At 53.2% G+C, this 27449-nt stretch overlaps 4 protein-coding genes and 1 long non-coding RNA gene across 10 annotated transcripts in view; 4 read left to right on the forward strand and 1 right to left on the reverse strand.

Moving 5' to 3' along the window:
- The first annotated feature begins 716 nt into the window (after nt 1–716).
- Nucleotides 717–7361, forward strand: FAM83C (family with sequence similarity 83 member C). Of its 2 annotated transcripts, XM_047854047.1 has the most exons (5): nt 717–862; nt 1213–1385; nt 3567–3734; nt 3946–4070; nt 4580–7361. In XM_047854047.1, the coding sequence occupies exons 2-5, from the start codon at nt 1227–1229 to the stop codon at nt 6018–6020; spliced, it is 1893 nt and encodes a 630-aa protein (XP_047710003.1). In that variant the 5' UTR covers nt 717–862; nt 1213–1226; the 3' UTR covers nt 6021–7361. The 2 variants fall into 2 exon arrangements, with proteins under 2 accessions (XP_047710003.1, XP_047710002.1); XM_047854046.1 differs by having other exon boundaries at nt 717–1385.
- An 839-nt stretch (nt 7362–8200) lies between these two features.
- Nucleotides 8201–14639, forward strand: EIF6 (eukaryotic translation initiation factor 6). The gene is made up of 7 exons (XM_047854048.1): nt 8201–8352; nt 8582–8700; nt 8818–8903; nt 10460–10635; nt 11170–11346; nt 11545–11726; nt 14368–14639. Exons 2-7 carry the CDS (start codon nt 8594–8596, stop codon nt 14375–14377), a joined length of 738 nt encoding a protein of 245 aa, XP_047710004.1. The 5' UTR covers nt 8201–8352; nt 8582–8593; the 3' UTR covers nt 14378–14639.
- Nucleotides 14640–15223: 584 nt separating this feature from the next.
- MMP24OS (MMP24 opposite strand) lies at nt 15224–16986 on the forward strand. The gene is made up of 2 exons (XM_047851791.1): nt 15224–15340; nt 15425–16986. The coding sequence occupies exon 2, from the start codon at nt 15428–15430 to the stop codon at nt 15593–15595; it is 168 nt and encodes a 55-aa protein (XP_047707747.1). The 5' UTR covers nt 15224–15340; nt 15425–15427; the 3' UTR covers nt 15596–16986.
- An 83-nt stretch (nt 16987–17069) lies between these two features.
- MMP24 (matrix metallopeptidase 24) overlaps nt 17070–27449 on the reverse strand; it is a 73600-nt gene continuing 63220 nt past the window's right edge. For all 5 annotated transcript variants that reach the window (XM_047851785.1, XM_047851782.1, XM_047851784.1 and 2 more), the window contains 4 exons: nt 25736–25950; nt 23126–23264; nt 21397–21663; nt 17070–18994 (listed from right to left, as the gene is read on the reverse strand). In XM_047851785.1, coding sequence (XP_047707741.1) covers nt 18657–18994; nt 21397–21663; nt 23126–23264; nt 25736–25950 — 959 coding nt within the window. In that variant the 3' untranslated portion in view covers nt 17070–18656. The remainder of the gene's footprint in view (nt 18995–21396; nt 21664–23125; nt 23265–25735; nt 25951–27449) is intronic.
- LOC125161752 (uncharacterized) overlaps nt 21112–27449 on the forward strand; it is an 86632-nt gene continuing 80294 nt past the window's right edge. Inside the window, exon 1 of the long non-coding RNA XR_007150738.1 lies at nt 21112–21232. This is a non-coding gene — a long non-coding RNA (uncharacterized LOC125161752). The remainder of the gene's footprint in view (nt 21233–27449) is intronic.

The raw sequence follows: 27449 nt of genomic DNA on the forward strand, positions 1-27449 counted from the left end.
TTCCTGGGGACTAGGGTAAAAGCCACTGCTGGAAATCCTTGGAGGATGGACTCAGAGCCAGGGTGGGGGGTGGGCAGTGGACTGTGAGTGTCACACTTAGGGAGGTAGAGAGTGGCAGAGCCATCATGGGAGCAGATGGGCCCAGATGGGGGACAGATAGGTGCTGATGTCCTTGACAGCTCTGTGTGACGCCCTCTTCAGTTCTTATTTAGGGCCTGTATGCAAGGTGTGCCAAGGCTTGTGATATCCACCGTGGTATGTTTAGGGTTATGGCTTGTCTCTGAATTAACATTTGGGTCAGTTCACATGGGTTTGATCGAAACGTATGGTCTGCATATGACATGTTAGCCTATCTACTTGTGTGTTCACGTCTTTATCTTGGTATCTTGAGTCATTTATCCACCCTGGTGTGTGTGTGTGCGCACGAGTGTATGTGTGTGTGTTGTGCATGTGTGTGTCTGAACAGGACTGGGCCCCTCTGGACCATAATCCAACCTCTATGGGGGCTCTGGAAGGTCAGGGTTTGGAGGAAACTTGCTGGGAGCCTGGTGGGGCTGGGGCAGGTGAAGGTGGGGTGGTGCCAGGGTGGGGGTGGGCAGGAGTGCGTGCTAAGGGCCTGGCACTGCCATTTCCCTGAGCGGGCGAGTCTCAACAGCAGGCAGACAGGTGAGGCTGACCCGACAGGTTCCAGAGGCCAGGGGCAATGGGGCGGAGCATGGCTCTGATTTAGGGTGGCAACGTGTTGGGGGCCCTGGCACATACGGGGCAGGCAGGCAGGAGGTGGTTCTATTGGTATCTTCTTCCTGCTGCAGCCGGCCCAGAGTGCAGGCCATGGAGCCTACTGGAGGGTGAGGGCAGCCAGGTGGGCAGGAATGTTCGGAGGCCTAGGGCCTGGGGACTTGGGGGCCCAGGGCATGGCGGGACCCCTGCGGGGCCGGGTGGAGGAGCTGAAGCGGCCGTGGTGGCGGGAGGCTTCACCGCTGGTGCTCCAGCACAGTGAGGCTGCCCGGCTGGCGGCCGACGCCCTCCTGGAGCGGGGCGAGGCCGCCTACCTGCGGGTCATCTCCGAGGAGCGGGAGCTGCCTTTCCTGAGTGCTCTGGACGTGGACTACATGACCAGCCATGTGCATGGGGGCCCTGAGCTCAGCGAGGCCCAGGGACTGGAGGCCTCAGGGCCTGACCGCCTCAGCTTGCTCTCTGAAATCACCTCAGGCACTTACTTCCCCATGGCCTCTGACATAGACCCCCCGGACCTGGACTTGGGCTGGCCTGAGGTTCCGCAGGCCACAGGCTTCAGCCCCACCCAGGCTGTGGTCCACTTCCAGCGGGACAAGGCCAAGAACATCAAGGACCTTCTGCGTTTTCTCATCAGCCAGGCCCGCACGGTAAGGGCCTTATATCTTCAGACATTCATTCCACAGATGTGTAAACTGAGACCCAGGGAGGGAAAGGGACCAACCCAAGGCCATATAAAGCAGCTTAGGGGCAGTACTGGGACTAGAACCTCTGGCCTCTATCAGATCACCAGCTCCTAGAGGGTGGGCATGTGTTTTATTTACCTTGGTAATCCCTTGACACTCAAGAGCATTACTCACCAGACACCCTAAAAATGCAGGCAAAATTGGGCATATTGCTAGGAGGGATCCTCTCTGCATCTTTCTTGGGAGAGAGTCCATGGCCTTCATCAGATTCTTGGAGAGTTTATGCTCCCAAACTAAGAAGTCCAACCTTGATGAACATTTGAATCACCCCCTTGACTTATGGAGGAGGAAACTGAGGCCAGAGAGGGGCTGGCACTTGCTCAGGAAGGTCCAGTCAGTTGGTGAAATAGAGCTCAGGGGGAGAGAAAGGGGCCCTGACTCAGGCCCTGGACCCAGGCTTGGCCCTGCCTCCTGGTGCACATCCCCAGCTGCACCTCACCCCTCATATACTGCATCTCCAGCTGGGCCTGAAACGGGGAAGAAGTCACTGGTGCCTGGGCCTCAGCATGGCATTTGAGGGCCAGGATGATAGTTCTGCACCAAAAGGGAAGAGGGGTGGGGGCTTCTGGGCTCAGAGATGGGGAGCTGGGGCTCAGGAGAAAGAAGAGGGGGAGGAGAGCAAGTCCCATGGTCAGTATCTGGGAAGGCTCCAGCCACAGACTAACATAGCTTCATTCCTGAGCCCTGACCTCCGACTCAGGAGGCAGGGGAATGGATCAGATGACCCCACGAAGGATTTGAGGTGGGTTAGACTCAGTGTCTTTGTCTGGGGGAGCAGCCTGCTGCAGAGATCAGGAGCCAGCAAGCTGGAATCTCCCAGGTGCCTCCAGAGCCTCCTTGGCAAACCTGCCTGTGCCCGAGGCAGGGGAGGGCCGGGCCTGATTAGCACTGGGAATGGGGTTATTAGTGAGGTGGCTGCTGTTGTCACCCCTGCCCCTTTGATCTTTCTTACCTGACCTTGTTCCCCCCACCCTCAGCCAGGCCTGTGCCGTGGACTAGGGCACCCTCCAGCACTTGCCTCCTCATCCTCATCTAGACTCTCCACCTCTGGGCCAGGAGCCAGGCTTCCACTCTGGGCTGGCACTGACTCTCAGAGTGACCTTGGGAAGGGCTTCCTTTTCCTGTGAGCCAATGTCCTTGTTTGTTAAGCAGGCAGCAGGAAAGGAACATTTATTGAGCTTCTGTTGTGTGTTGAGTATTTTCACATTGAATTCCTCATAACTATGAGATGTAGCTATCATTATCTTCATTTAACAGACGAGGAAATTGAGGCTCGCAGAGGTGAAGAAACTTGCCCAAGGCTGTATCACTAGGAAGTAGCAGAGCGCAGATTTGAACCCGGTTCTGTCCGGCTCCAGAGCTGCAGTGCTTTGCACCTCTTGCCTCAGCCTGGATGACAAAGGTGGTTCTCACAGCAGATATATGCAAAGGGAAGAAGGGGCTTGATGGTGTGAGGGGGTTTTCAGGGCTTCTGTGAGGCAGTCCATTAGATGAGGAGACCACAAGCCCCAGTCCCTCAACTGAGCAGAAAACTTGGTCTCACTTGGCGTGGGTGGAAGTGAGGGAGTCTGTGGGTATAAGATACCACACTAGACCTCTGTAGCTTTGTAGGGAAACTGAGGCAGGTCTGGCCAATGGCTCAAAGCCCCCAATAACTGGCCTGCAGCTCTAATTCTTGAGGAGGGAAACTTTGACAGCACTAGGGCTGGAGCTAGTGCGAGAGCATGAGGGCCTGCACTGGGAATTGGGGTCTAGTATCTGCTCCTGACTCCTTCCCTACTCTTGGCCTAGGTCCCCTCACAGACATCTTTGAGAAGCCCATGACAGATAAACCCTCTGTCCCCAGAAATATGCACACCGAAGCTTTCAAACATATTTTGGGCATTCAAGACAGTGGAACGCCCGCTGAGTCTAAGTTAAGAACCTCTGAGCTAGGTTGTTGCTAAAAGCCCTTCCAGTCCAGATGTTCTCAAAGGCTCTGGCCTCCTGCTTTTAAGCCCAGTTCTCTTTTCCTGGGACCTCAGCCCCCACCCCTGGGCTGGGCAATATCCCAGGCAGGGCTGAAATTCTCCCTATGTCCTCCAGGTGGTAGCTGTCGTGATGGATATATTCACGGACATGGAGCTTCTGTGTGACCTCATGGAGGCCTCGAGCCGGCGTGGTGTCCCTGTCTACCTGCTTTTGGCTCAGGAGCACCTAAGGCACTTCCTGGAGATGTGCTACAAGATGGACCTCAACGGGGGGCACCTGCCGGTCAGTGAGGAACAGGGGCGGTAACCAGGGGGTGGGGTGGGGAGTCAGGGAGGGCAGAAGGGTCAGTAAGCATGTGGGGGGGGGGGTCAATGGGAGTGGGCGACCTGACTTTCCTTAGCTGCTTAAGGTTAGAGACTGCAAGGGATTTAGACGTGGCTTGAGCCCCATTCTCTCAAGGTCACCACCCAACCTACCTCCCTCCTTGGCCCAGAACATGCGTGTGCGGAGCACATGTGGGGACACATACTGCAGCAAGGCCGGCCGCCGCTTCACAGGGCAGGCCCTGGAGAAGTTTGTTATCATCGACTGTGAGCAGGTGGTGGCAGGCAGCTACAGGTGAGCACAGGGAACAGGGGAGAGAGGGGCGGGGGGCTGTGCCACCGGCTGGTGAGGGCACCTGGGATCTGGCAGCTTGAATTTACCATCATCCACCCAACCTTGCAACATGGACTTGACGGCTACCAAGTGCCAGGCACTGTGCAGGCCTCAGGGCATAGTGGGGGGGAAAGACAAACCCCCACTGGGCCCTGGAGGAGCTCACTCTGTGGAAGGATTACTTTAATGCCTTTGGCATATTGCACCTCAGAACTGGAGGGACTCCAGGGACTCTCGTCCCCAGTCCATTTTACAGATGGGGAAGTTGAGACCCTGAGATGGGAAACCATGTGCCCAAGTCCTCTAAGCTGAGTTAGGACTAGCACAGACTCTGAAGTCAGAGCTCTGTCGCCTCACGTGGGTCCTAATGATGGTGGTGGAGTTGTCTTGGTATGTTCACCTGGTTATGACTCCCCCCCCAGCCCCAGGCTCCTGCACTGTGCCTTCTGACCTTGACCCTCTGTTCCCAGCTTCACCTGGCTTTGCAGCCAGGCCCACACTAGCATGGTGCTGCAGCTGAGGGGCCGCATCGTGGAAGACTTTGACCGGGAGTTCCGCTGTCTGTATGCCGAGTCTCGGCCTGTGGAGGGCTTTTGCGGTGGTGAGGGTCCCGTATCTCCCAGGGCACTGTGTCCTCCCACAGTGGCCCTGGGCTTCCGGCCCAGTGTGTTGAGCCCTGCATCCTCCTCACCCTCCAGCACCAGCCTTAGCAGCATCAAACGCTCACCTCTAATGGACCATTCCTCTTACCTCAGTCCACCAGGAGGCGGTGGCTGCAGTGACACGGGTATGGGGTCCTCATCCCTGGGCCCTGCCTGCCGCGGGGCCAGTGGCCAGCCCTCTCTGAAGCGCCAGCTGTCTGACCCTAACCATGGCTCCCTGCCAGGGCCCTACAGGTCCAATCTAGGCAAGTTGGGGGTGTCCCCATGGTCCCAGTCCTCCCCTGCCCTCAACCACAATGGTGCCAGCCCCTTGACCCTGGCAGTGGGGTCACCTATGCTTGCCCGCCAACGCCCCCTCCTCCCCTTCCCCCAGGGTGTTTCAGCCCTATCCCGGCTCCCAGAGAATGGGCTCCTGAGAAGCCAGGAGTCTAGTCCCCAACGAAGTCGCTGGGTACCTAGCACAGCCCTAGAGACAGTGGAGGAGAAGAAGGTGTCTCTGAATCAGAGCCATGGCCAGTTGGATCTCCTTGTCCCCTTCCCCAGAGCCAGAGAAGCTGGAGGCCCTGATTCTGGGGTTGACCCCAGCTTGGGCTCCTTCTGGCCTGGAGAGCAGGCTCCAGAGGACAGGCGGTTGTCCCCAAACCAGAGATATAACCAGCTGGATCTCCTGCCTCAGACCCAGGGTGCTGGGGGTACCCCTGAGTCAGGTTCCCCCAGACCTGGCAATCAAATTCCAGAGGACAAGAGGCTGTCCTCAAACCACAGCCACAGCCAATTGGACCTCCTGGTACAGTATCCCAAGGCTGGGGGCTCCAGAGTGCCCCCTGAAGCCAACTCCTCAGCCAGGGCTGACAAGCAAAGTCTTGATGAGCGACGACAGACCCTGGGCCACAGCCAGCTGGACCTCATCACAAAGTTTGGCCCATTCCGGGGTGAGGGGCCTGGGCCCAGTGGTCTCCCCAGACCAAGCCCTGCTCGAAAGGCTGGAGTGGGCTCTGGGGATGAGAATAGGCTGACCCTGGGCCACAGCAAGCTGGACCTCATTACCAAGTATCATCAATTGCAGGGCACCAGGCAAGGACCTGACCCTGGCCTCCCTGGGGGCCCCACAGGTGGCCATCACAATGGCAGTAGCAATGGCCTGTCAGGGGATGAGAAGCGGTTGACCTTGGGCCACAGCAAACTGGACCTCATCACTAAGTACAACAAGTCCAAGTTCAAACTTCTCCGAAGCCGCTTTGAGTCCTAGTCCTGCTCCCAGCAAGGACATGTCCTTCCTCCATCTACTTGGATTCTAGATTTACTCAGGTTCCAGACTCTGGGGTTCTCCAGCAGGGCTGCATGGGGAGCAGAGGGTGTCTAGAAGCTCAAGTTAGACACTCACTGAATTCAGAATTCTTGTTTACACACACACACACACACACACACACACACACACACACACACACACACGAAAATAGAAACCACAGTACCTGCCATTTGCCACTGTGCTGGGTGCCTTACACAGGTTAATTCTCATCCTTCATCCTCACAACATTCTACAAGATAGACCTCTAGCAGGTATACATTTCTAGGATCATAGGTACTATCTTCCCTATTTTATAAATGTGGAAGCTGAGGCCCAGAGAGTTTGATGACTTGCTTGGAATCAGATCCAAGTGGAATCAGTGGCAGAGCTGGGGCCCAAACCCGTGTCCCTAATGCTTAAGATTGTGTTTTTGCACAGACATGACACACCATTATCAACAGTTCACATGTCCCCATGCACACAAAACACACACATCACAGAGATGCCCCAAATGCCTGTACAACACACACAACACCCTGACAGGGTTCATACCCACAAACTGAATACCCATAGACACTCAGTAAGTAAACGAAGGTCCATGTGATAAACCCAAACACTCAGAATTCTAGTTACAGGTACTCAATAAATGTAATATGGCTAAATGAGTAGCAAAACAAAATATATGCATTCAGTGCACACTGTAGACCCCTCAGGATCCACAGACAATAAATATGCACATAACCACATACACACACCATACACACACACATAGGTATGCACACAGCAACCAGTATCTTCTTTGGCTCAAGCTGTGTACCTACCACAGGGCTGACAAGTGAATCAGACTCAGGCCCTGGGAGATAAGGATAAATACATAAACCAATGGCAGGCAAGACAGAGCTGTATCTAACTCAAGGAATCAGTGGCAGGGGGTGGTGACAGTGGAGTGGTGAGGAAAGTTTCAAAGGAGGCAGACTTTGAGTCAGCCCTTGAAGGATGGGGAGGATTGGACAGATGGAGGAGAAAAGGAATTCCTGGTAGAGGGAAGCAGGTGAAGAGAGGCCAAGGACAGGACAGGATGAGTGGGTCTGAGATGAACTGGGGAGGATATAGAGGGTGTGGATACTCAGACTCTCTCTCTCTCTCTCTCTCTCTCACACACACACACACACACACACACACACACACACACACACACAGAAGCATAGGCTCTGATAGGTTTTTTGTCTTTTCCTGAGCTCACCACCTGCCTGGGACAGTTTACACAATACAAATCAATAAAGGCAGACATGCTATGACCCAGCAGCAGCCTGGTGTGTCCTGAGAAAGGTGGAGTTGTGGAACTTCACGTTGAGGGCTGGGGAAGAGCCAATTGACCATTCAGGCCAATTGTGGAGGGCTCCCTGAGGGAGACGGATGTTTGCAGAAGGGCTGAGGGGAGGACAGGGCTCCAAGCCCCCTCTACCCTCATTGTGCCATTCTGAGAGGCTTTGGGGCTTGTGTAGACTCTACAAAATGTAGATCAAGTTCATCTCATCCATGAGAGCAGGTCCCTTGAGTGCTACCATCTATCTCGAGGACATAGTGGGTCCTGAGTGAGTGACCAAGGACATGCATAGTGGAAGCCAGTCAGCATCCACACCACTGCCCATCTGGACCCTCCCTAAGACCCGGTTTCATCCATCCTTCCCTCTCTCCAATACCTTCTTCAGACTGGTTTCTTCTACTTCTTGGCCACGTCTCCTTCTCCGACCTTTGTCCTGGTCTCATTTCTCCCTACTGGACGCCTCCGTGGGTGACTCATCCACCCCAGGCTTCAGCCCCAAATCTCAGCCCTTCACTCTTCCCTGGGCTCCAGATTTGGCCTGGACGTCTGTCCCAAATCTAACACTCGGCATGTCACTTTCCCCACACCTAGTCTTTCTCCTTAGGCTTTACTTCAGTAAATACTTCCATCATCAACTCGTCTCCTTCGAGACATCGCTGGCTCCTCCTCTCTTATGCCTCGCATCCAACCAGCCACAGGTCTCGGTCAATGGTACCTCCTAAAAAGCTCCTGAATAAATGAATGAAGGAATGATTGGATGAGAGCATGCGTGGGGCGGGGCCACGTGGGGTCCAGACCGGAACACTTGCAACCATAGACTCCTCCCAGAGGGTGGAGCTACGGTGGCGGCCTGGGTAAGCGGGGGCACTCAGCTCTCCCGGAAGTCTCCCTGGGCTGAGGCGGAAACGGAAACCTACCTAGGGCCGAGTGGAAGCTGTTGAAGCGTGCGGTGGTTGCTGTCGTTTGGTGAGCGGGTGTGGAGGGACGCCGGAAGGGACAGTTCTGGGCTCCCCGCGTCTTGAGTGGTAGTCGGAGGATTCCGGGCTAGACAGTCTAGAGGGGTCCAGTGGGCGGGACCTGAGATTTGAGGGGCCAAGAGGGGCGCGGTCGCGGCGGGCCCTGAAGGGCTGAGGCCGGGAGACCCGGACCCACGGCCGGGAGAGGATTCGTTGGCCCTGAACTCCCGGTCCCGCAGCCCTTAGGCCTCATGGCGGTCCGAGCGTCTTTCGAGAACAACTGTGAGATCGGCTGCTTTGCCAAACTCACCAACACCTACTGCCTGGTGGCCATTGGAGGGTCGGAGAACTTCTACAGGTGCGGCGGGAGCTCCGGTGTCTGCTGGCAGTGGGGTGGCTGGATGGCTGAGAGGGTGCTGGGAGTCGGGGACTCAGACCCCTCAGCTCCTTAACCACTGAATCCACATCCCTACAGTGTGTTCGAGGGCGAGCTCGCCGATACCATCCCCGTGGTGCACGCGTCCATCGCTGGCTGCCGCATCATCGGGCGCATGTGTGTGGGTAAGCCAGACGCTGAGCGAGGGAGTGGATCCTCCCAGAGCCTTTAATTGTAGCCTTGGAGGGGACTTCTAGTGACCCTTGGATTTTCCGGCTTTCATCCATTATCTCCAGAAACTAGAGAATCTCTCTGGCCTGTGCCGGACCCTGTTTTTAAGTGCTTTCAGATCAGGGACTATCACTGGCAAAAGCTTCTGGATCATAGGAAAACAAATAACTTTAAGTGCTTTCACTCTTAAACTTGATTTCAATCCTTCTTCACGAAGACCCTGGCAGGCAGGCCTTATTGGCCTAATCTGACTAATGATGAAGCCAAGATTCAAGGAACCCAAGTGACTCACCAAGTACCACACCTTCCCTCCACACCTGGGAGGGAAGATGGAAATGTCCTCTCTCCCTTGCCACTGGCTCTGGGCAAGTTGCTTCCTCTTTCTGAGGATCCAGTTCTGCCTCTACAAAATGACAAGCTAAGATTCTGGGTCATCTTGTTCATTATCCATTTAAGTCTTAAATTGGCTTTACCATTGGCATCCCTATCCCACTCCCCTACTTCTCAGCACTGTTGAGTCTGGCCATTGGTCCTTTATTTGAGCTGGATCTGTCTCCCTTTACTGTCACCCCTTATTTCTAGTTCTGTTCATTGGGGTCATATGGGAGTTTTTTGTTTGTTTGTTTGTTTGTTTGTTTTTTAAATCATAAGCCTGATGACCTTAGCCTCTGAGTATTTTCTTATTCAGGCCAAACACTCTTTGGCCCTAACTATGACCTTTGGACTTGTCGCTTGGTGTTTTTTTTTTTTTTTTTTAATATATAATGGGTGTAACTCAGAGTTTAGAAGTTCAAGAGTTGTGTTCTTGTGGAGGCAGGCAGAGGTTTAGTTATTGTTGTCACAATATAATTGTAGTTTGTTCATTCGTATTGTGTTTTGTGTAAATATACCACATTATATTCATCCATTTTGTTGACCAGTGGGCATTAGGGTAGTTTTCAGTTCTAATATGAATAGGGTTGCTATGTCTTTCAGTGAACACATGTACATGTTTCTGTTGGATGTGTAATACCTAGGAGAGGACTGGTTGGGCACAGGGTATGCGGATATTCTATATAGTAGGTGATGCCAGATAATAATCTGAAGTGGTTGACCAATTTATACTCCTATTGGTTGTTCCATGTATCTTTGCCAGCATTTGGTATTGGCATTCTTTTAAACATTTTAGCTATTCTGATAGGTGTGTAGTGTTAACCTCAGTTTTCAAGTAGCAAAATATATAGCTAACGCCAAGAGCTCCTCTTGTTAGTCCTGGTCCCCCCTGGTTGATGATGGCAAAATGGGCAGGGTGTGTTGGAACAAATTCCTGGGCTATCTCTGGCCTGCCCAATGGGACTCCTGGTCCCCTGGGTGTTGTATGGATCAATGGGTGAGCGGGCTGGGGTCTGGGCCTAAAGCTTTCCTGGGGAAACTGACTGGGCTGGATTGTATCTAAAACCCCCAAAGCTTAGCAGGCTACTTGTGTATTTGTGGTCCATTCTTGCCCCACCCCCTAATTTTGGATCTCTAGGGAACAGACATGGTCTCCTGGTGCCCAACAACACCACTGACCAGGAGCTACAGCACATTCGCAACTGCCTCCCAGACTCAGTGCAGATCCGGCGGGTGGAGGAGCGGCTCTCAGCCCTGGGCAATGTCACCACTTGCAACGACTACGTGGCCTTGGTCCACCCAGACCTGGACAGGGTAAGGTAGCCCAATTTCGCCCAAGAGTCACAGGACCCGCCTAGTCAGTGGTTAGTCATTGTTCTTGCCTGTCAGGCAGGACTTAGGGGTTTCTCTTTATACTTGGGCTCTCAGATTTCAGGCACTCATTGGAATAGTGATAATAGTGATACTAGAGGTGTGACCAGTGCCAGAAAGAAGCTGAGGAGGGTATTAATCCTCCAAAATCAGGGTGACTGCTCCGTCCCATCCTGCAACCAGGACCAGGAAAGATGATTGACAATTGAACTCTTGAGTGTGGGTTAGAGGGAAGAGGGTGATGTGGAGACCAGCCCCTGCCTCTTCAGGGCATGCACAGCTATTAGGGACTCCATAGCTGGTCTAGACTCTGCTCCAACCTGTATTTCCTGCTTTTTCTGCATGAAGCTTCCATATGCAGCTAGGTAGCAGAGGGATGAGGGGCTTAGGGAGCCAAGCCCTGGGTGGTTCTGGGAGGGCCCCTGGTTCCTTGACCTGGAAGTTCTGGGCCCTGAGTACAGTGCCTTTGGCTAACAGGAAACAGAAGAAATCTTGGCTGATGTGCTCAAGGTGGAAGTCTTCAGACAGACAGTGGCTGACCAGGTGCTAGTAGGAAGCTACTGTGTCTTCAGCAATCAGGGAGGACTGGTACATCCCAAGACTTCAATTGAAGACCAAGATGAGCTGTCTTCTCTTCTTCAGGTCCCCCTTGTGGTAAGCATTCCTTTCTCTGATCTCTGTCTCCTCCTGAGGCAAATCCTTTGCCTAGCATTAAGGATCTGAGTTATTATCTGTCACAGTTTGCGATTGGGGATGCAGGTCAAGGAGCGGGGTTTGGGGATAGTCCTCGCCAGGGAGTGGCAGGACTGTGGCTTTTGGTGCCATGATCCACACTGAGCTCTCCCTTGGCAGGCAGGCACTGTGAACCGAGGCAGCGAGGTAATTGCCGCTGGGATGGTGGTGAATGACTGGTGTGCCTTCTGTGGCCTGGACACAACCAGCACAGAGCTGTCAGTGGTGGAGAGTGTCTTCAAGCTGAATGAAGCCCAGCCTAGCACCATTGCGACCAGCATGCGGGATTCCCTCATTGACAGGTATCTGGGTCTCTCTTCTGCCTTTGGAGGGTAGAGGAGGGAGATGCCACCTAGGATGGGTCCACACTGCATTCATACTGGTAGGTCCTTGTGTGTGAGGGCACACCTGTGCATTGCTGAGCAGTCACAAGGTACAGCCAGTGAGCATTGCCCGAGTATCTGCTCATCCCCATCTTTGAAGACTCAGCTCAGTGTCCCCTCTCTGGGCAAAGCTTCCCTCTGGTCTGTCTTATTTTCTCACTGACCACATTGTTTTGTAGTTTGTGTGTGCTTGTGTGTCGGTGTCCCCAGCCAGCAGCCCAGAGCCTGAGACCAAAAAGAGCTGTTTGCAGAGGGAAGGAGGGGAAGTTGCTCTTAGAAACTAAGGAGACCCTAAAGGACTTGTTGGGGGTGGGGATTGCATCAAAATCACAATCGTCTGGATTTTTGTGGGTTTAAGAAAAAAGTGGGATCTTGGGCCTAACCCTGGAGGTTCTGGGGTATGAGGCTCTGGAATCTCTTTTTCCTTTGGAGGAGCAGCAGGTGCTGATATTCACCTTTTCCCATTGAGGATTCTTCTCAAGGCATGCCACACCCAAGTATCCCAGCAATCTTTATGAGGATAGAAACCCCATATGCCCATAGTAGAGCAAGTACCCAGTGACAGACCCCCTACTTTACAACAGGCAAAATTACCCTTCATTCTCCCTTCTTCATTCATTTGTTCATCTGATGTTCACTGAGCCCTGTCGATAGGGCTCCATGTAGGATAGGCAGGCAACTTAGCCCTGTGTCCTGCCTCTAGGAGCTCACAGTGTAGCCGAGAAGTTGTAGAGGCCACACATAACTCTTCACTGCCTTCAAAGAAGAGATAAAAGGTGCCTTAGGTGGCTCAGGAAGCTCCAGTGAAACACTCTGGTATCCCGGAAGGTTTTGTGGGGGGCAAATCATTTAGTCTGGGCCCAGGGGAATGAGTAGACATTTGAATATGCAGAGATGGAGTAGGAAAGCACTTCAGACAGACCCAGAGGTGGGAAAGTATGGAGAGTGTGAAAGGGCAAGGTAATATTGTCAGAGTGTCAAAGACCCTCAATTCCCATGTCAAGAAGTTTTGACTGTAGGCCTGTAATTTTGACCTTTAGTCTATGTTGGGATGCTTGTTAATATAGATTCCTGGCATCACGCCCCAGTTACCAATTCACTCTGGAGTGAGACCCAACCATGTTTGATTTATTTTAATAAGTTTCTCTGGGTAATTCTGATGGGGAATCAGAATTGAGAGAGTAGTTGAAAGGGTCTGAATAGGAAAGTGGTACAGTAGTTCTGTCATTTGTTCAGTAACTTTTTTTGAACGTGCCAGAAAATCGTGATTTGGTGAATAAGATATACCCACCCTGCCCTTGTGGAACATAGAATCTTACAAAGAAGGCAGTACATACACAATCATTTAATTAAAGGACAAAACAACAACAACAACACCTTTTAGCCTAAGAACAGGAAGAAATTTTTGCAATCTGGTAATTGGTACCTACCAAGAAAACTATAGCAAATGTTGTATTTAATGGTAAAACTTCAGAAATTGCTCTTAAAGTCAGGCAGAATTGCCCACAGTGACCAGTACTGGTCAGTATTTTGGTGGTTCTTGCTTATGCAGTTAGGCAAGGAACAGAAATGGATACTGGAAAGGAAGAGCCAAAACTCATTATCCTTCTTTGGTTTTGAACCTGTTGAGTTTGAGGTGCCCATGAGAGCTGATAATGAAGGTGTCAGGTAGTTGATTAGAAGTATGTACTTTAGGGGCGCCTGGGTGGCTCAGTTGGTTAAGTGTCCGACTTCAACTCAGGTCACGATCTCGCGGTCTGTGAGTTCGAGCCCCACGTCGGGCTCTGGGCTGATGGCTCAGAGCCTGGAGCCTGCTTCCGATTCTGTGTCTCCCTCTCTGTCTGTCCCTCCCCCATTCATGCTCTGTCTCAAAAATAAATGTTACAAAAAAAATTTTTTTTTAAAAAGTATGCACTTTAGTTTTATAATTGTACATGTATTTTATATCTCCTGTAATTTTTCTTTTGTTAAATGTTTATTTTTGAGAGAGAGTGAGAGACAGAACATGAGCAGGGGAGGGGCAGAGAGAGGGGGACACACAGATTCCGAAGCAGTCTCCAGGCTCTGAGCTGTCAGCCCAGAGCCCTATGCGGGGCACGAACTCACAAACCATGAGATCATGACCTGAGCTGAAGTCAGACACTTAACTGACTGAGCCACCGAGGCGCCCCTGTATACGTACTTATTACCTCCAGGAAGAATGTTCTGGCCTCATCCCTGCCACTGAGGGATTTGTGGTCTGGGCACATCCCTTCTCTTGTGAATCCCCTTACTCCCTTCTCTGATGTTTGCTGGACTTGAGGTCTGAGGCTCTGGTTTGTGATTGATAACAGTGAACAAATTGAGTTGAGTGGGGAAGGAGTTACTGTTAGTTTTTAAGCATTGAGAGTTCTGACTGGATTGTGACTCAAGGAAGCAGTGTAATCTGGAAAGGGCTCTGAATGTGGCTCTTCAGGGCTGAGCTGGAACAAAGGGGTGAGGGTGGAGGCAAGCATCTTAAGAATAAAGGGTGGGGTATGCTCTGAGAAGCACCTACTGACAGTGTTCCTTCTCTCTCTAGCCTCACCTGAGTTACCTTCCATTGCTGTTCTGCGGGTTCCTGCCTCTGGACTTTGGCTCCCTCTGCCCCACCCAGCCAGGCAGCCAGTTGGCAGAGAACTGACTGGGAGTGAGTGGCTGAATGCCCAGCTCTTCACCTGTGCCCATCTCCTGAATCTACAGTTACTTCAAACATCTGCCATGTTGTGCTGTCTGTCAGGCCTTAACGGCTCCTGACTGACCACTCTCTTTCCTGTACCACCCCCATTAAAAGGCAGCCTGGCTATTCTTGAATGTGTTGTTTGGGGGCCTCCACCTGCAACCCTCCTTCCCTAGCATTGTTCTGGGGGAAAGTGGGTAGGACACACACACACACACACTCCCCCCCCCCCCCCCCCCCCCAGTCTCACAATTTCCCACCCTCCTCCCAGGATCATCAGGATGGGGGTTGATGATTGTCCCAGGGCAAGAGGAGGAAGCACTCTCTACTGTAGTTCTAGCCTTTTCCATGCGACTTCAGCCTCCTACTTCTGGGGCTTAAGAGATGAGAATGTTCCAGCTCTCCTCTAGGCCCGAATGAGGACCTGTAAGGGGTCTGGAGCACCTGGCTTCAGGGCAGTCTTGTCTTCTTTGACCAAGGTGGATGGAGATTGCTGGCCTGGCTGCCAGGTGCCATGGAGATTCTCAGAAAACTGGCAGGCGCCCTCCCTTAGCTACAGTGCCTGTGGAGCCAGGAAGCGTCTGGATGAGTCCTTTGTGGCTTGCTGGGGCGGCTCCTTCAGTCTCCTGCTGTGTGCGGGGCGGGGCCCCGCGATGTTGGAGCAGCATTGGCCAGTTACTGGTGGGTGGGGTCGGTTCCGCAACCCCGCAGCAGCGGCTAGGGGGCGGGGTCTGCGTGCGGTGAGGTCACGACGCCGGCTCCTCCCAGCGCAAGTACGCAGGTCAGCGGAGTGCAGTCGCCAGCTCTGGGACCTTGGAGACCCGTGGCTCTCGCGGTGAGAGAGGAGGGTCGGGCCGGGGCGTGGCGGGACGACCGGGTCGCGTGCAGCTGACCCGCATCTAACGGCTTCTCTTTGCAGACGATGGGTGCTCGGCTGAGCGGCGGCCAGGGCGCCCCAGAGCCCGTGCAGGCCCAGCCCCAGCCCCAACCCGGGGCGCCTGAGGCCCCTGAGCGGCCCCAGCCTGAACCCAGTCCCTGGGGGCCACTGGACGATGTGCGCTTCCTCATCACCTGCACCTCCTGGTACTGACTCGACACCCTCCGCAGTTACTGCCAGCTGCCAACTGTTGTTGTGCTGTTATGTTCCTCCCTTGTCGTCCTTTTCCAACCCTGGCGCCCAGGACAGGCTCGGAGAGTCGAGGAGATAGATCACGGAGGACTGGAAGGAGGTCTCGGCAGGGCCTCTTCGGCAGCCTCGCCATGGGGCACCGGCTCGCCTCTAGTTCCTTCCGAATTTGTTCGCTTCTTAGCCTGCACCCAAACCAGCTTAAACCTTCGTGCTCACCCCCACCCTACAGCTTCTCCAGCCGTCTGGGTTCTGGGGCAGCCCTTCCTGGCCCTGGCTTCCAGAACCAGGCCAGGACTCCTGGTAAGCCCCCAAGACTGCTGACCTCACCTCCTCTCGTCTGTTCCTTATTGCTAAGAACCGGACCGTTGCTTTTGTCCCTGGTTATGGCACCATGTGCCTTGGCTTCGGAGAAGACCTTGCCACAGTGACCCTCCCTGTACTTCTCCTAGGGGGGGCTTGCTTTGCCATCCTGGATCCCAGTGAGGCATTATCAGGTTGTGTGCCAGGAACCCCAGTAACACTGGGCCTCTGGGGCCAGCCTTTTTGAGAGAGGGGACATTTGATTGCTGGGCTGGTAGATGAGATGCATGGGACAGTTCCCAGACACCCCAAAGCACCCTGTTCCCCCTCTCCCAGAAGTTTCTTAAGGCCACTCCCAGAACCTGATCCTTGTTCCTATATCCCAAGAAAACAACACACTCTGTATTTTTGTTTTATTTAGAAATGATTTAAAAAACATTATACAAAGGCTGATCAGTTTAAAATGTGACCGACACTGAAATGCTGTGATATTCCCCGGGCCGAGGGGAAGCTGGGCTCTGGGGTCCCCAGTGCAGTGCCCCGTTGTCTGTCTGCCCTGTCCTGGGGTGATGGGCAAACAGATGACCACAAGACAGGAGAATCCGAGATTGGAAGCCTCCAGGCTGAGCCCTCTCTGGGCCTGGCCCTGCATCCCTCACATCTGCAGCCTGAGCTGCCTGCCTCCATCTCCTGCTCTTTCTCAGCTGGCCTTGGTAGTACCAGGAGCCAATGGGGAGCCTGGGGAGCCTAGAGCTTTCAAAAAGAGAGAGCACCAACCTGAGGAGTGGAGAGGGACCGGGAAGGGGAGAAGGGAGGCCAGGAAAAGATGGATAAAAGAGACACTTCTGATCTCATCTTGGACCCTAGAGGGGTCCATAGGTGGGGACCCAAGGCCCAGCCAGCCCACCCGATGGCCTGGGCAAGAAACAATCTCTCTGTGCTTCATTTGAGGGCACGGTGAGAGTTACCCTAGGCTTCCCAGGGCCTACACGAGTTTCATGTGAGTGGACAGGTATGAGCTAATAAAGTGCTTTGCAAAGTATAAAACACTATACAAACCTATGAATCACTAATATCTCTGCAGTTTTTCCCCACCCACCCCAGGGAGCCCGCCCTTGGTCAAAATGAGAAAAGACAGAAGGATGATGCCCGGGAACATAGTGGACCCACATAGGTGCCTCTGGGACAAGAGAGATTTTGCTCAAGACAGCTCCCAGGGCAATAGTAGTCCCTGTCTGCTACAGGTTAAGCCAACCCAAAGCCCAGAGGCCACAGGGTAGGGGCGAGGCCCATGCAGGCCCAGAGGGCCAGAGTGGCATCGGAGACTCTGCCAGCACCCTGAAGATGTACCACCTTTTGGCTTTGGCAGAGAGCCAGTGGGCATCACTGAACCCATTAGTCTTGCCTAGGGCTCTTCAGTGACAAACAGGGCTGCCTCCACTGGGTTGGAGTGAGGCAAGCTGAGCCCTAGGAATTCCAGAGACTGTGAAGGATGGGCCCCTAGGATTGGGACTGCAATGCAGGCAGATGGGCCCAGTGAGCAGGGTTAGCAAGGGCCAAGCTTGTATAAACACTGCTTCCAAGCTGAGAGATTGAGTTGGCCTCAGGGTAACTGGGGGTGTGGGCTCTGAACACTTGAGAAGGCTGCCCTGGGCCCATTACCCCCAAAGCCATGAGAATGTTGGCCTGGAGCCATTTCTGCCTCACCTAGCTAGTCAGGCTGAGCCCCAGGCCATAAGCAACAGGGCTGGGGACTGGGAGAATGGGGAGAGGGACAGAGAAGTGGAGGATAGTCAGAACTCAGATCAGCCTCCAGAGATGGGATCAGCTCCTGCCCCAGACCTTTAGCCTCATGAGCAGGTCCAGCTCCTGGGGTGTCTAGGCGCTAGAGTGGCCTTAGCAGCACCTTGGTCCTTGTCTCCTGGGGAAGGGCCGGCCACGCTGGCCTCATCACCAAGATAGTCACCTCTAATTCACCTAACGCCTCAAACAGCCTTTGCAGAATGGGACTTTTAAAACAGTAGTAACAGGACATTTAAATATTCACGACGTGACAGCTGGGTCCTTGTCAGACCCCGCTGGGCCACAGCACTGCCTGCAACATGTGACCCTAAATCCTAGATCTCAAAGGAGACCCTGATGTGGAGCAGGTTTCCTGAGGGATCTGCTGTATGCCAGCAGCGGAAACCCGGGCTTGTTGCCCACCATGTTGGCAGCAGGGGTCTTGTAGCCTTGGAGGACAGTGGGGTGGGGGCAGGGGGGACATCTGACCAGCAGGTGTTGGCAAAGGGGGACCAGGATTGGTGGCATCTCCCAGAGGGGGCTGAGAGTGCTAGTGCTGGCTTCCACAGAAGGTGCTGGGTCCAGCCAGGAACAGAGCTGTGGTGCCTCATTGATAACCACAGGATGCAGTGACCACAGGGCCTCCTCCTGGCCTGGTCCCTGCCTCCTGATGGGGCCTGGCCTATACCCTTGCGTAGGGAGCAGTTCACCCAGGACAGAAGGCTGGCAACTGGCTGCCAGACACCCACCCTGGGGCACAGCCACCATCACTCCCTGCCTCATGCTCAGCCTAGGCCAATGTACCTACCACTTCAGCTGCACGACCCCTGGCCTAGGGCCCTTCTGGCCCCGGTGGGCAGTGGCCAGAGCTGCCCCTGAGACCCTGATGAGGAAGGGCCTGGCTGGCCAGACCGAGTGGACAGAGAGGGCTCTGGGCTGCTCACACCCACTCCTGGACTGGCCGCTTATAGTAGGTGACAGGCTGAGGGCCTGCCTTGTTCTTGAACTGGAAGATGGTGTAGACCAGCACCAGGATGCAGAGGGACAAGATGCAGGGGATGACCACAGCCACGGCATTCACAGAGCCTGGTACGTCATTGATGGTCACCATGATGTCCACATCGTCCTGGGGCAGCCGCCGCTCCTTCCGCCGTTCCACCTCCTTCTGGTTGCAGCCCATCCAGTCACGTAGGATGTTGCGTGGATAACCTGGCTCCACACTCAGTTTCTGGTTGTCAAACTTCCAGTAGTCCCGGCCCTTGTAGAAGTAGGTGTAATCTGCAGAAACATGGTCCAGCATCACTACTCCCAGGTACTGCCCTGCACCTGCTCTGGGCCAGAGTGAGAGGGCATAGGGTGCTGTGGCAGTGTGGAAGAAGGACGCCTCTCCCACCCTGGCGTCCCAGAGGAGCTTTGAAGGAGGGGTGGGCAATATGAAGTGGTGGGAGCAGCGTGTTGGGTCGCTTGCAGGTGGGGGGAGGGCAGTGTGTAGCACACTCTGCCAACAGTGTGACAGGGTCTCGGAGTGTGACCTGCATGGTTGCAAAGAGGTGCGCCCGGGACCTGGAGCAGCCTGGCCTGTCATCTCACAGGTGCAAGGAAGCCACTGAGGGGCTTTAGGTAGAATTGATAAGTTCAATTTGTGCCTCCCTACCCTATAACCCTCCCCTCCACCCCGCCCATGTTGGTGAGATCAAGTTCCCAACTATGGCTTGGACAGCACTGCCTTCATAGCTCTAGAGCCTCAGTCTAGCTTCTGCTTGAGGCAAGGGAGGCAGGGAGCCAGGTTTCTCCTTTGGTTGACAGCGGACACCACCTTTTCACAGTTGTGGCTTTTCTTTGGCTTGCATCACAACACAGATGCAGGATCTCTGGGACACTGCTGGGGAAGAGGCTAGAAAGAAAGGAGGTGGAGACTGGGGCACCTGGGTGGCTCAGTCAGTGAAACATCTGACTCTTGGTTTCGGCTCAGGTCATCATCTCACAATTCATGAGTTTGAGCCCCTCATCGGACTCTGTGCTGATAGCCTGGATCTTGCTTGGGATTCTCTCTCTCTCCCTCTCTCTTTGCCCCTCCCCTACTCACACTGTCTCTATATCTCTCAAAATAAATAAACTTGAAGAAGAAGAAGGAGGAAGAGGAGGAGGGGGAGGAGAAGGAGAAGGAGAAGGAGAGGGAGAAGAAGGAGGAGAAGAAGAAGAAGGAAAAGAAGAAGGAGGAGGGGGGAGGAGGAGGAGGAGAAGGAGAAGGAGAGGGAGAAGAAGGAGGAGAAGAAGAAGGAAAAGAAGAAGGAGGAGGGGGGGGGAGGAGGAGGAGGAGGAGAAGGAGAAGGAGAAAGGAGGTGGAGGGGCTGGGCAGCCACACCAGGCTCCCAGCAACAGCCTTCATGGCTCAGACAGTGTACAGACAGCAAAGCAACTCAGACTCTCCTATTGGTTGGCTCCCCACTCTGGGACTTTCATTGGCCAAAGTCCTTGATGTCACTTGTCTCTGAGGCTCCCAGAAAGCAAGACCATGTGTGTAAAGCATCAGGTACACAGGAGAGCCATCAGTAGCAGCTCTTCCCCCGGGACTTTTGGCTTTCTTACCAGTGACATCTCCTTAGAGAGCCCTTCCTGACGAACCCTCTCTAACGGGCCCTCCCCAGCACCCCCCACCCCCACCCCCACCATAGCTCTTCGGCTGCATTTCTTTCCCTTAGAACATTTGCTGCCACCTTAGTTGTTTTCTGCCTCTAGAATGGGAGCCAGGGATGCAATGCAAGTCTTATTCTCTGCTCCTTCCCCAGCTCTCCCACAAAACTTGGCTCTCAGTAATCATTGTGGAGGGAATGGATGACACCTGTCATTCTACAAAAACTAAAACACACCAACAAGATGATGATGATGATGATAGCAGCTAAGTCTCACATGGCATGGATCATGTGCTAGGCATTGGTCTAAGTGCTCTACTTAATTTACCTTATTCTTACAAATCCCAATGAGGTAGGTACCATTATTATCCCCATCTGATAGATGAAGACATAGAAAACTTAAATGGTTTGCTCAAACTCATAGTAAGTGGTGGAGGCGGGATGTGAAGTCAGCCAGCCTCCAGAGTCTGTATTTTTGACCAGATCACGGGAAATGTATTTAACAAACATTCATGGATTCCTGCACCTGGCAACACCCAGCCCCTCTTCTTGAGAAGCTTCTAGTCTGCTGGGAAGCTCCCAGCCTGGCCTCTAGGAGGAGCTTAGAAAATGTCTCATAAATAAAAAAGGCTTCTCTTTCCATCTTCCTGCCCTCAAGCCTTGTTTAAAAAAAAAAAAAAAACAACAACAACAACAAAAAAAAAACACCTTTGAAAGCACCTGTATCCATCATTGCCTTTCAGATTTGATAACTCGAGGAAGCCCTAGAGTACATCTGAGGTCCACTATTTGAGAAATGCTGTCTGAAAGAGTGAAGTCAGTCTATGAAAACATCTCTCAAATGTGAGTCATCTCTGCAGTTGAGAGCCTGGCTTGGTAGCTGGTAAGAGAATTAATTTACTGTGTGAACATGGGTAGATGTGAGGCAGTTGTCCTTACCATTAGACACCGTTTCTCAAACTTGGATACCCTGAGAGTATGCCCATGGGCCCTGTTGGGACCTACATAAAATCGGGCTACTCCCCACCCAGCCAGGCCCTTACGTACATCCTTCCTTGCTGATGAAGGCCCCCTGGGGAGCCTGTGGGATGCCCTTCCACACAGTGATGGGCTTGGGGTAGCCAGGGTCCGTGGCCCGCCGCTCCTCGCTGTAGCGCCAGTACCGTTCGCCTTTGAAAAAGTAGGTCTTGCCCACAGGTTCCCAGCGCAGAGCTGTGTCAATGCCTTCTCGGGGCAGACAGCTCCCCAGCTCCCCCAGGCTGTGGGGGTACCCAGGCTCCACCGTCACCTCCTTAAATACCCAGTACTTGTCACCTGTAGCCAAGAGAAACCCAGGATCAGCCTTTCCCAGTCACTCAATGCCAGAGGTTGTGGCTGGTGCCACTTGTCCATCTTTTGCTAGGACTGAAGTCATTCACAGAGCCACAGTGTCGGGGGAAACAGTGCAAGGCCTGATTGACAGCCTTTCTGGGAGACTGAGGCTCCTTGGCCCTGGCAGAGCATGGGGGCAAGAAGCCAGAAGCCAGTCACTGCAGATCTTGGGCAACCAGCCCCATGCTGCCCAGCCTCCGTGCCGCACCCTCTGTTCGTTCATGTGAATTGCTCCTTAACTCTCTCTCAGGCTTCCTCAGCCACTCCTGTGGCTTTGCATGCCTTAGTACTCCCCACCTTCCACCAGTGACACCCAACTCTGAGGGCTCACAGCCACTCCCACTGGACCTGAGCCCCAGACCTAGGAGCCCTGACCCAGTGTACACCAGCCTCTGGGCATTTCCAGGTCTGCTTTCTGGAATTCGTCACTACCTCCACAGTGTGCTCCCTCCCTCCTCACCTTTCTGCCCCCCGGTTCCCCAGCAAGAAACCTGGCATCACTTTTGACCCTCTCTTTCCTTCTCCCCTCCATGTTCAGCCTCTCAGGAAGCCTTTTGCATCTTTTAGCTGTCCATCTCTGGCCTCACTGGTCCTCCCTGGTGTGGGCCTTGTTGACTCGCTCCCTCCCCTCCAGCAACCGACTCCGAAATAGCCTCCCTACCTCTGCTCTATTGGATTGCTGCCTGCCCTCTGGCTCTCTGCTGCTCACAAACACCCAGTGGACACCAGTGTTTCTCTAATGGGTCAAGACTGCATTCTGGCCTGGCAACCAAGGCTCCTTAGGACTCTCCCTCACTCTCCCTTCTAGGTCACTGTTCACCGCTCTCCAAGGTGGGCCTCCATGGCTGTCCAGTGGGTCTTCTAAGCTTTTCCAACGTACATGCATATCCCCACACTACTTTATTACCCATGCTGTCCCTTCCTCTTGGACTGCCTTCCTCACTTCTCACTAATTATCTGTATCTTATCCTTCTGAGGCTGGGCCCATCTCAAGATAATTGAAGCGAAGCAACCCAGCCCTGGGTGGGCATGCCATACATGCTAGCTCCCCTGGCTCCTTCCCTGACCTCTCCAGCCAGTGTGACCTCCTCCCAACCAACTCTTACAGAACTGATGGGATGGCCTTCCATGGAGCACTGTACCTGGACGTGGGTGAGCCTTGTCGTCCCATAAACCTGGGAACATACAGACCCTCAACAATTACTTCATGACTTGATTCCCCTGGACTGTGCTTGGCCTGCCTGCAGGGATTAGTTCTGTCAGAAGTCAGTGTCTCTGTTAGGGCTAGAGGGGCTCTTGGAGGGCATCTGCTTCTCACCCCGCCACTTCCAGTGTACAGATGGGGAAAGGGGGTCCCAGAAAGGGCAGGGAACTGTCACAGTTCTCTTAGCACAGGCTATATTACCTTTGAAGAAGACAAATCTTCCATCAGCCCTTTCATAGGCTGCATCTATGCGGGCAGGCAGGCCCTTCCAGAACTGCTCAATCTGCATGGGGTAGCCCTCTTGTACCCGGTTATTGCGCAGGCGCCAGAACCAGCGATCCTGGGGGGTAAGGGGAGGAGAAAGAAGCATAGCAGGCCCTGCCTTAACTTAGGATCTCAGCCTTGGGGCTCAAGCCCAAATAACCCCAAAGCTTCCCCTGGGCCCAGCCTTGCAACCCTCCGTGATGTCTGTCTATCACATCTAGCTTCCAATGCCCTGAGGAAGACAGGATGCCCATTAACTCTCTTCATATAAGCCTCCTGAAGGTTCTTGCTGTCCAAGGGGCTATGAGACAGACAGCAGACTGGCCTGGTGCAGGGATGAGGTGGGGAGGAGCTGGAAGGGATGGTGCCAGGGGCCTGTAGTGGCCACATGAGGGCAGCAGAGAGTCACTGACATCAGTGGGCCACTCACAAGGCTGGCCACTGAACCTGAGCAGAATGCCCTCCTCACCCTCTGGCTCCATCCAGCAGGGCGAGAACCCTGGGAAGCAAGCTGTGGGAATCCCTCGAGACCTGGGCGTGAATTTACTTCACTTAGCACTGCATGACCGTGGGCACAGTACTGCAAGCACCTCACCTACAAATGGGGGTAATGTTGGGGATCAGAGGAGAGGTAATAGGTAAAGTACCTAGAACAGCACAGGGCACATGGTTGATGTTAAATAAATGGCAGCTCAGTAGGTCAAGAATCTGATGAAAGCCCTCTTCTTCAAACTAGTGTCTTGTGCCAGTACAGCCCTTGGCTGGTAGGCAATCTGTGCAAGGCCTGTAACCTACCAGGACCCTCAGTGTAAATGGGGATGATAAAAGGGGCACCTGGATGGCTCAGTCATTTGAGCATCCGACTCTTGATTTGACTTAGGTCATGATCCCAGGGTCATAACCGAGTCCCACATGGGGCTCCATGCTGAGCACAGAGCCTGCTTGGGATTCTCACTCTCCCTCTGCCCCTTTCCCCTGCTCATGTGCTCTCTCTCTCAAATTAAAAAACTAAAATAAAATAAATGGAGATGATAAAACCCAGACTTGCCTAGGAACCGTTGAGTGGGGGGATCAGAATGAATGTGATTTGTAAAAGATGGTACAAAAACTAGAAACGTTTTTTTCAAGGTGTTTTACAAAGCACTTTCATGTTGTTTTTAAAACTTTAGTTTGACTTGCGCAAGTCTATGAAGTAGATTTGATATATACAGAGTCTTTTTTTTTTTTTTTTGAAAGTGAGAGACAGAGACAGACCACGAACAGGGGAGGGACAGAGAGAGAGGGATACACAGAATCCGAAGCAGGCTCCAGGCTCTGTGCTATAAGCCTGATGCTGGGCTCGAACCCACGAGCCACAAGACCACGACCTGAGCCAAAGTTGGATGCTTAACCAACTGAGCCACCCAGTTGTCCCAAGATATACAGAATCTTAAGTAAGGCCAGTGACTTTCCTAGAGCCACTCTGTGAGAGGCAGGATCAGTGCTGACCCGTGTCACCTGATTCTTGCTCAGTCCTCAAACTTGCTGGGAGAGCTCCCTGAGGGGAATGGAGCAGCCCCGCACAGCCACCCAGTGTGATGGAGACACCCTGACCAGACCCCTTTCCGTGGAGGGCTTGTTGCCCTGGCGGCCCGCAATGTGGTCAGCAGGCTGTTTTCAACTGCTGGCCTCTCTGGGGATGGCCTCGGCTTCAGCAAGCTCCCCCAAGGTCATGCCCCTTCTCATCCAATGACTGAATGAAGCAGGAGGTACAAAGTGCCAGCTATTTGGGGCCCTGTGTGGGATGACTCTGATGGGCCATGCTAGCTATAGAACTCCCTGTAGGGGTAGGCGACTCTGCAATGGTCCTAGTTGCTGCTTATATTCTCCTTCTGCCCAGTCTTACTTCCTTCCCTCCTACCCACAGATGTTGATCCCAAAGGTACTTTTTAATCAAAATCCTGCATTCTCAACACTGTCTCAGAGTCCACTTCCCTGGTAACCCAACCTGTAGCATACCAACCAAACGTGCTGCCACCCAGTCAGCCCGTGGTCAATGTGATAGGACCAGGACAAGTGACAAGATGTAGCCTGGCCAGCTTTCTATCAGGCATCCCTCAGTCCCAGCTTCTCAGTCCTGGCAGGATCTGGAGACAGACTCTGCCATTGCCATGTCAGCCCCTACTCCAAGCTGCTATCTTCATGGCCATGCACTCATTTAGTCTTCATACACCCTTCATTAAGGGAATGACCCCACTTTCAGATGGAGACACTGAGGTCCAGAGAAGGGAGACGACTTGCTCAAAGTCGCTGACCAGCAGGTCTCCAGAACTTTCCCCCAGCATTAACCCCTGGGAAGGTATAAGATCACCAGTCTACCCACCTCCTCTTAGAAACAAGTCAATTTGCCCGGCAGCACCAGAAAGGGACCCCAAGTCCTGGCCACTGGGCCAACTCCTGTCCAGGCCCAAAGCGGGCCTAATCCCAGAGCAGTAGCCTTCTCCTGCTCCACAGAGGGGGAGCAAGTGGGAGAGGACCATCTGGGTGTCACCAGTTGACTGGCCCTACCTTAAACACAAACATCTCGCCTCGGAAGAGTGCCACTGTGTTGAAGTTGCCATCACAGATGTTGGGTTTGGCGCCCGGTGTGGACGGCCGGTCCCCGAGGGGCGGCCGAGGTGGCCTGGGCTGGCGCTCATGTTTCCTCTCACTTGGTGAGTGGATCCTGCGGACGGGGAGCGTGGGGAGGGGTCTGGTGGGCTCCAGGGGCTCAGCTGGGGGTCCTGCAGAGAGGGGCTGTATCTTAGACAGGGTCAGCCATTCCCTGCCTCCCGCTGTCATTGCTTCATCATCATCCTGGCAGCTGAGGTCTGTCACCCTCCAGCCTCCTGTTCCCTCTCCCACTTTTTACTTCCCAATCTTTGAGAAAACAGATGAAAATAGTCATTAAATGGGAACTCTCATCTTTCCACCCCCGAATCTGATATCTTCTCTTCTTCTCTCCTGTTATAAGAGAGAACATGTCCTTTCTTGGGCTCAGTGTCCCATACCATCATTCTCTGCTCCCTCTACACATGCCAGCCTCACTTTCTCCCCTTCGTTCCTTATCCCACTCCAGGACAGCCTCTGCCCTGTCACCTACTGAAGCTGCTCTGTCAAGATCTCCAATGACCTTCATGTTGCCAAACCCCAGGGTTACCGACTCAAACTTTGATGTGCATATCAAGATCCAGGGATCTTAATAAAATGGGGATTATGACTCAGAGGGTCTGGGCGGGGGGTCGGGGGGGCGGCTTGCAATTCTGCATTTCTTCAGGCTATTAGGTGATGCCAGTGTTCCTGGTCTGAGGCCCACACTTTGAGTAGGAAGATCATAGGAGCACTTTTCCAGGCCCCTGTTCTGTCTTGGTTTTCCTTCTACTTTATGGGCTGTTCCTTCTCCACTTCCTTTGCTGGCAGCCTTTCCTCACCCACCCTACCCTAAAGGTTGGAGTGCTCCTGGGTGTTCTCTCTACTTTTGTCCCTATGTCAATTTTCTCCCTTGGGTTGCATATTAGGGTCACTGGGAGAGCTTTTAAAACTCATGATGCTCAGAAGACACCCCAGACCAAAGAGAAGCCAATCTCTGACAATGAGAGCATTTTTAAAATGGAAATTCCAAGGTAATTCCAATGAGCCCCCTAGTCACAGATCACTACCTTAAGTGATCTTGATTCCCTGTAGAGAGGGGAGTGGGGAGGTGCCCAGGTTCATGGCTTTAAAGACCCTCTATGTTGGAGCTGTCCAATAGGATGTTCTGTGATGACAGAAATGTTCTATATTAGCACTGTCCAATACAGTAGCCTCCAGCCATTTGTGGCTACTGAGCACTTGAAATGCGTGACTAGTTGTTAGTGTGACAGAGGAACTGAAAATTTAATTTTATTTAATTCTAATTAATATAAATTCAAATTTCAATAGTCACATGTGGCCAGTGGCTATAGATTGGACACCTAAGATTCCAAATCAATATCCCAGCCCAGCTCTCTGAGCAACAGACTGGTAAATCCTATTGCCCCACAATTAGAAAAGCCAGAAATCTTGGTGTTGTCCTTGACCCTCACCCCCATGTTGGATCTATCAGCAAATCCTGTCCATTCTACTTTCAAAACACCTTGGTCCCTACCTCCCCTGTCCAGTCCTCCACTGCCTCACTTATGGAGATCCCGCCCATCCTCCAGGGTTCTGGTTGGGGCCATCTGCTCTCTGAGGTCATCAAGGCCTCCAGAAGGGGCCCTCCTCC

This window comes from Prionailurus viverrinus, chromosome A3 (assembly GCF_022837055.1).
Source record: "Prionailurus viverrinus isolate Anna chromosome A3, UM_Priviv_1.0, whole genome shotgun sequence".
Lineage (NCBI taxonomy): Eukaryota > Metazoa > Chordata > Mammalia > Carnivora > Felidae > Prionailurus > Prionailurus viverrinus.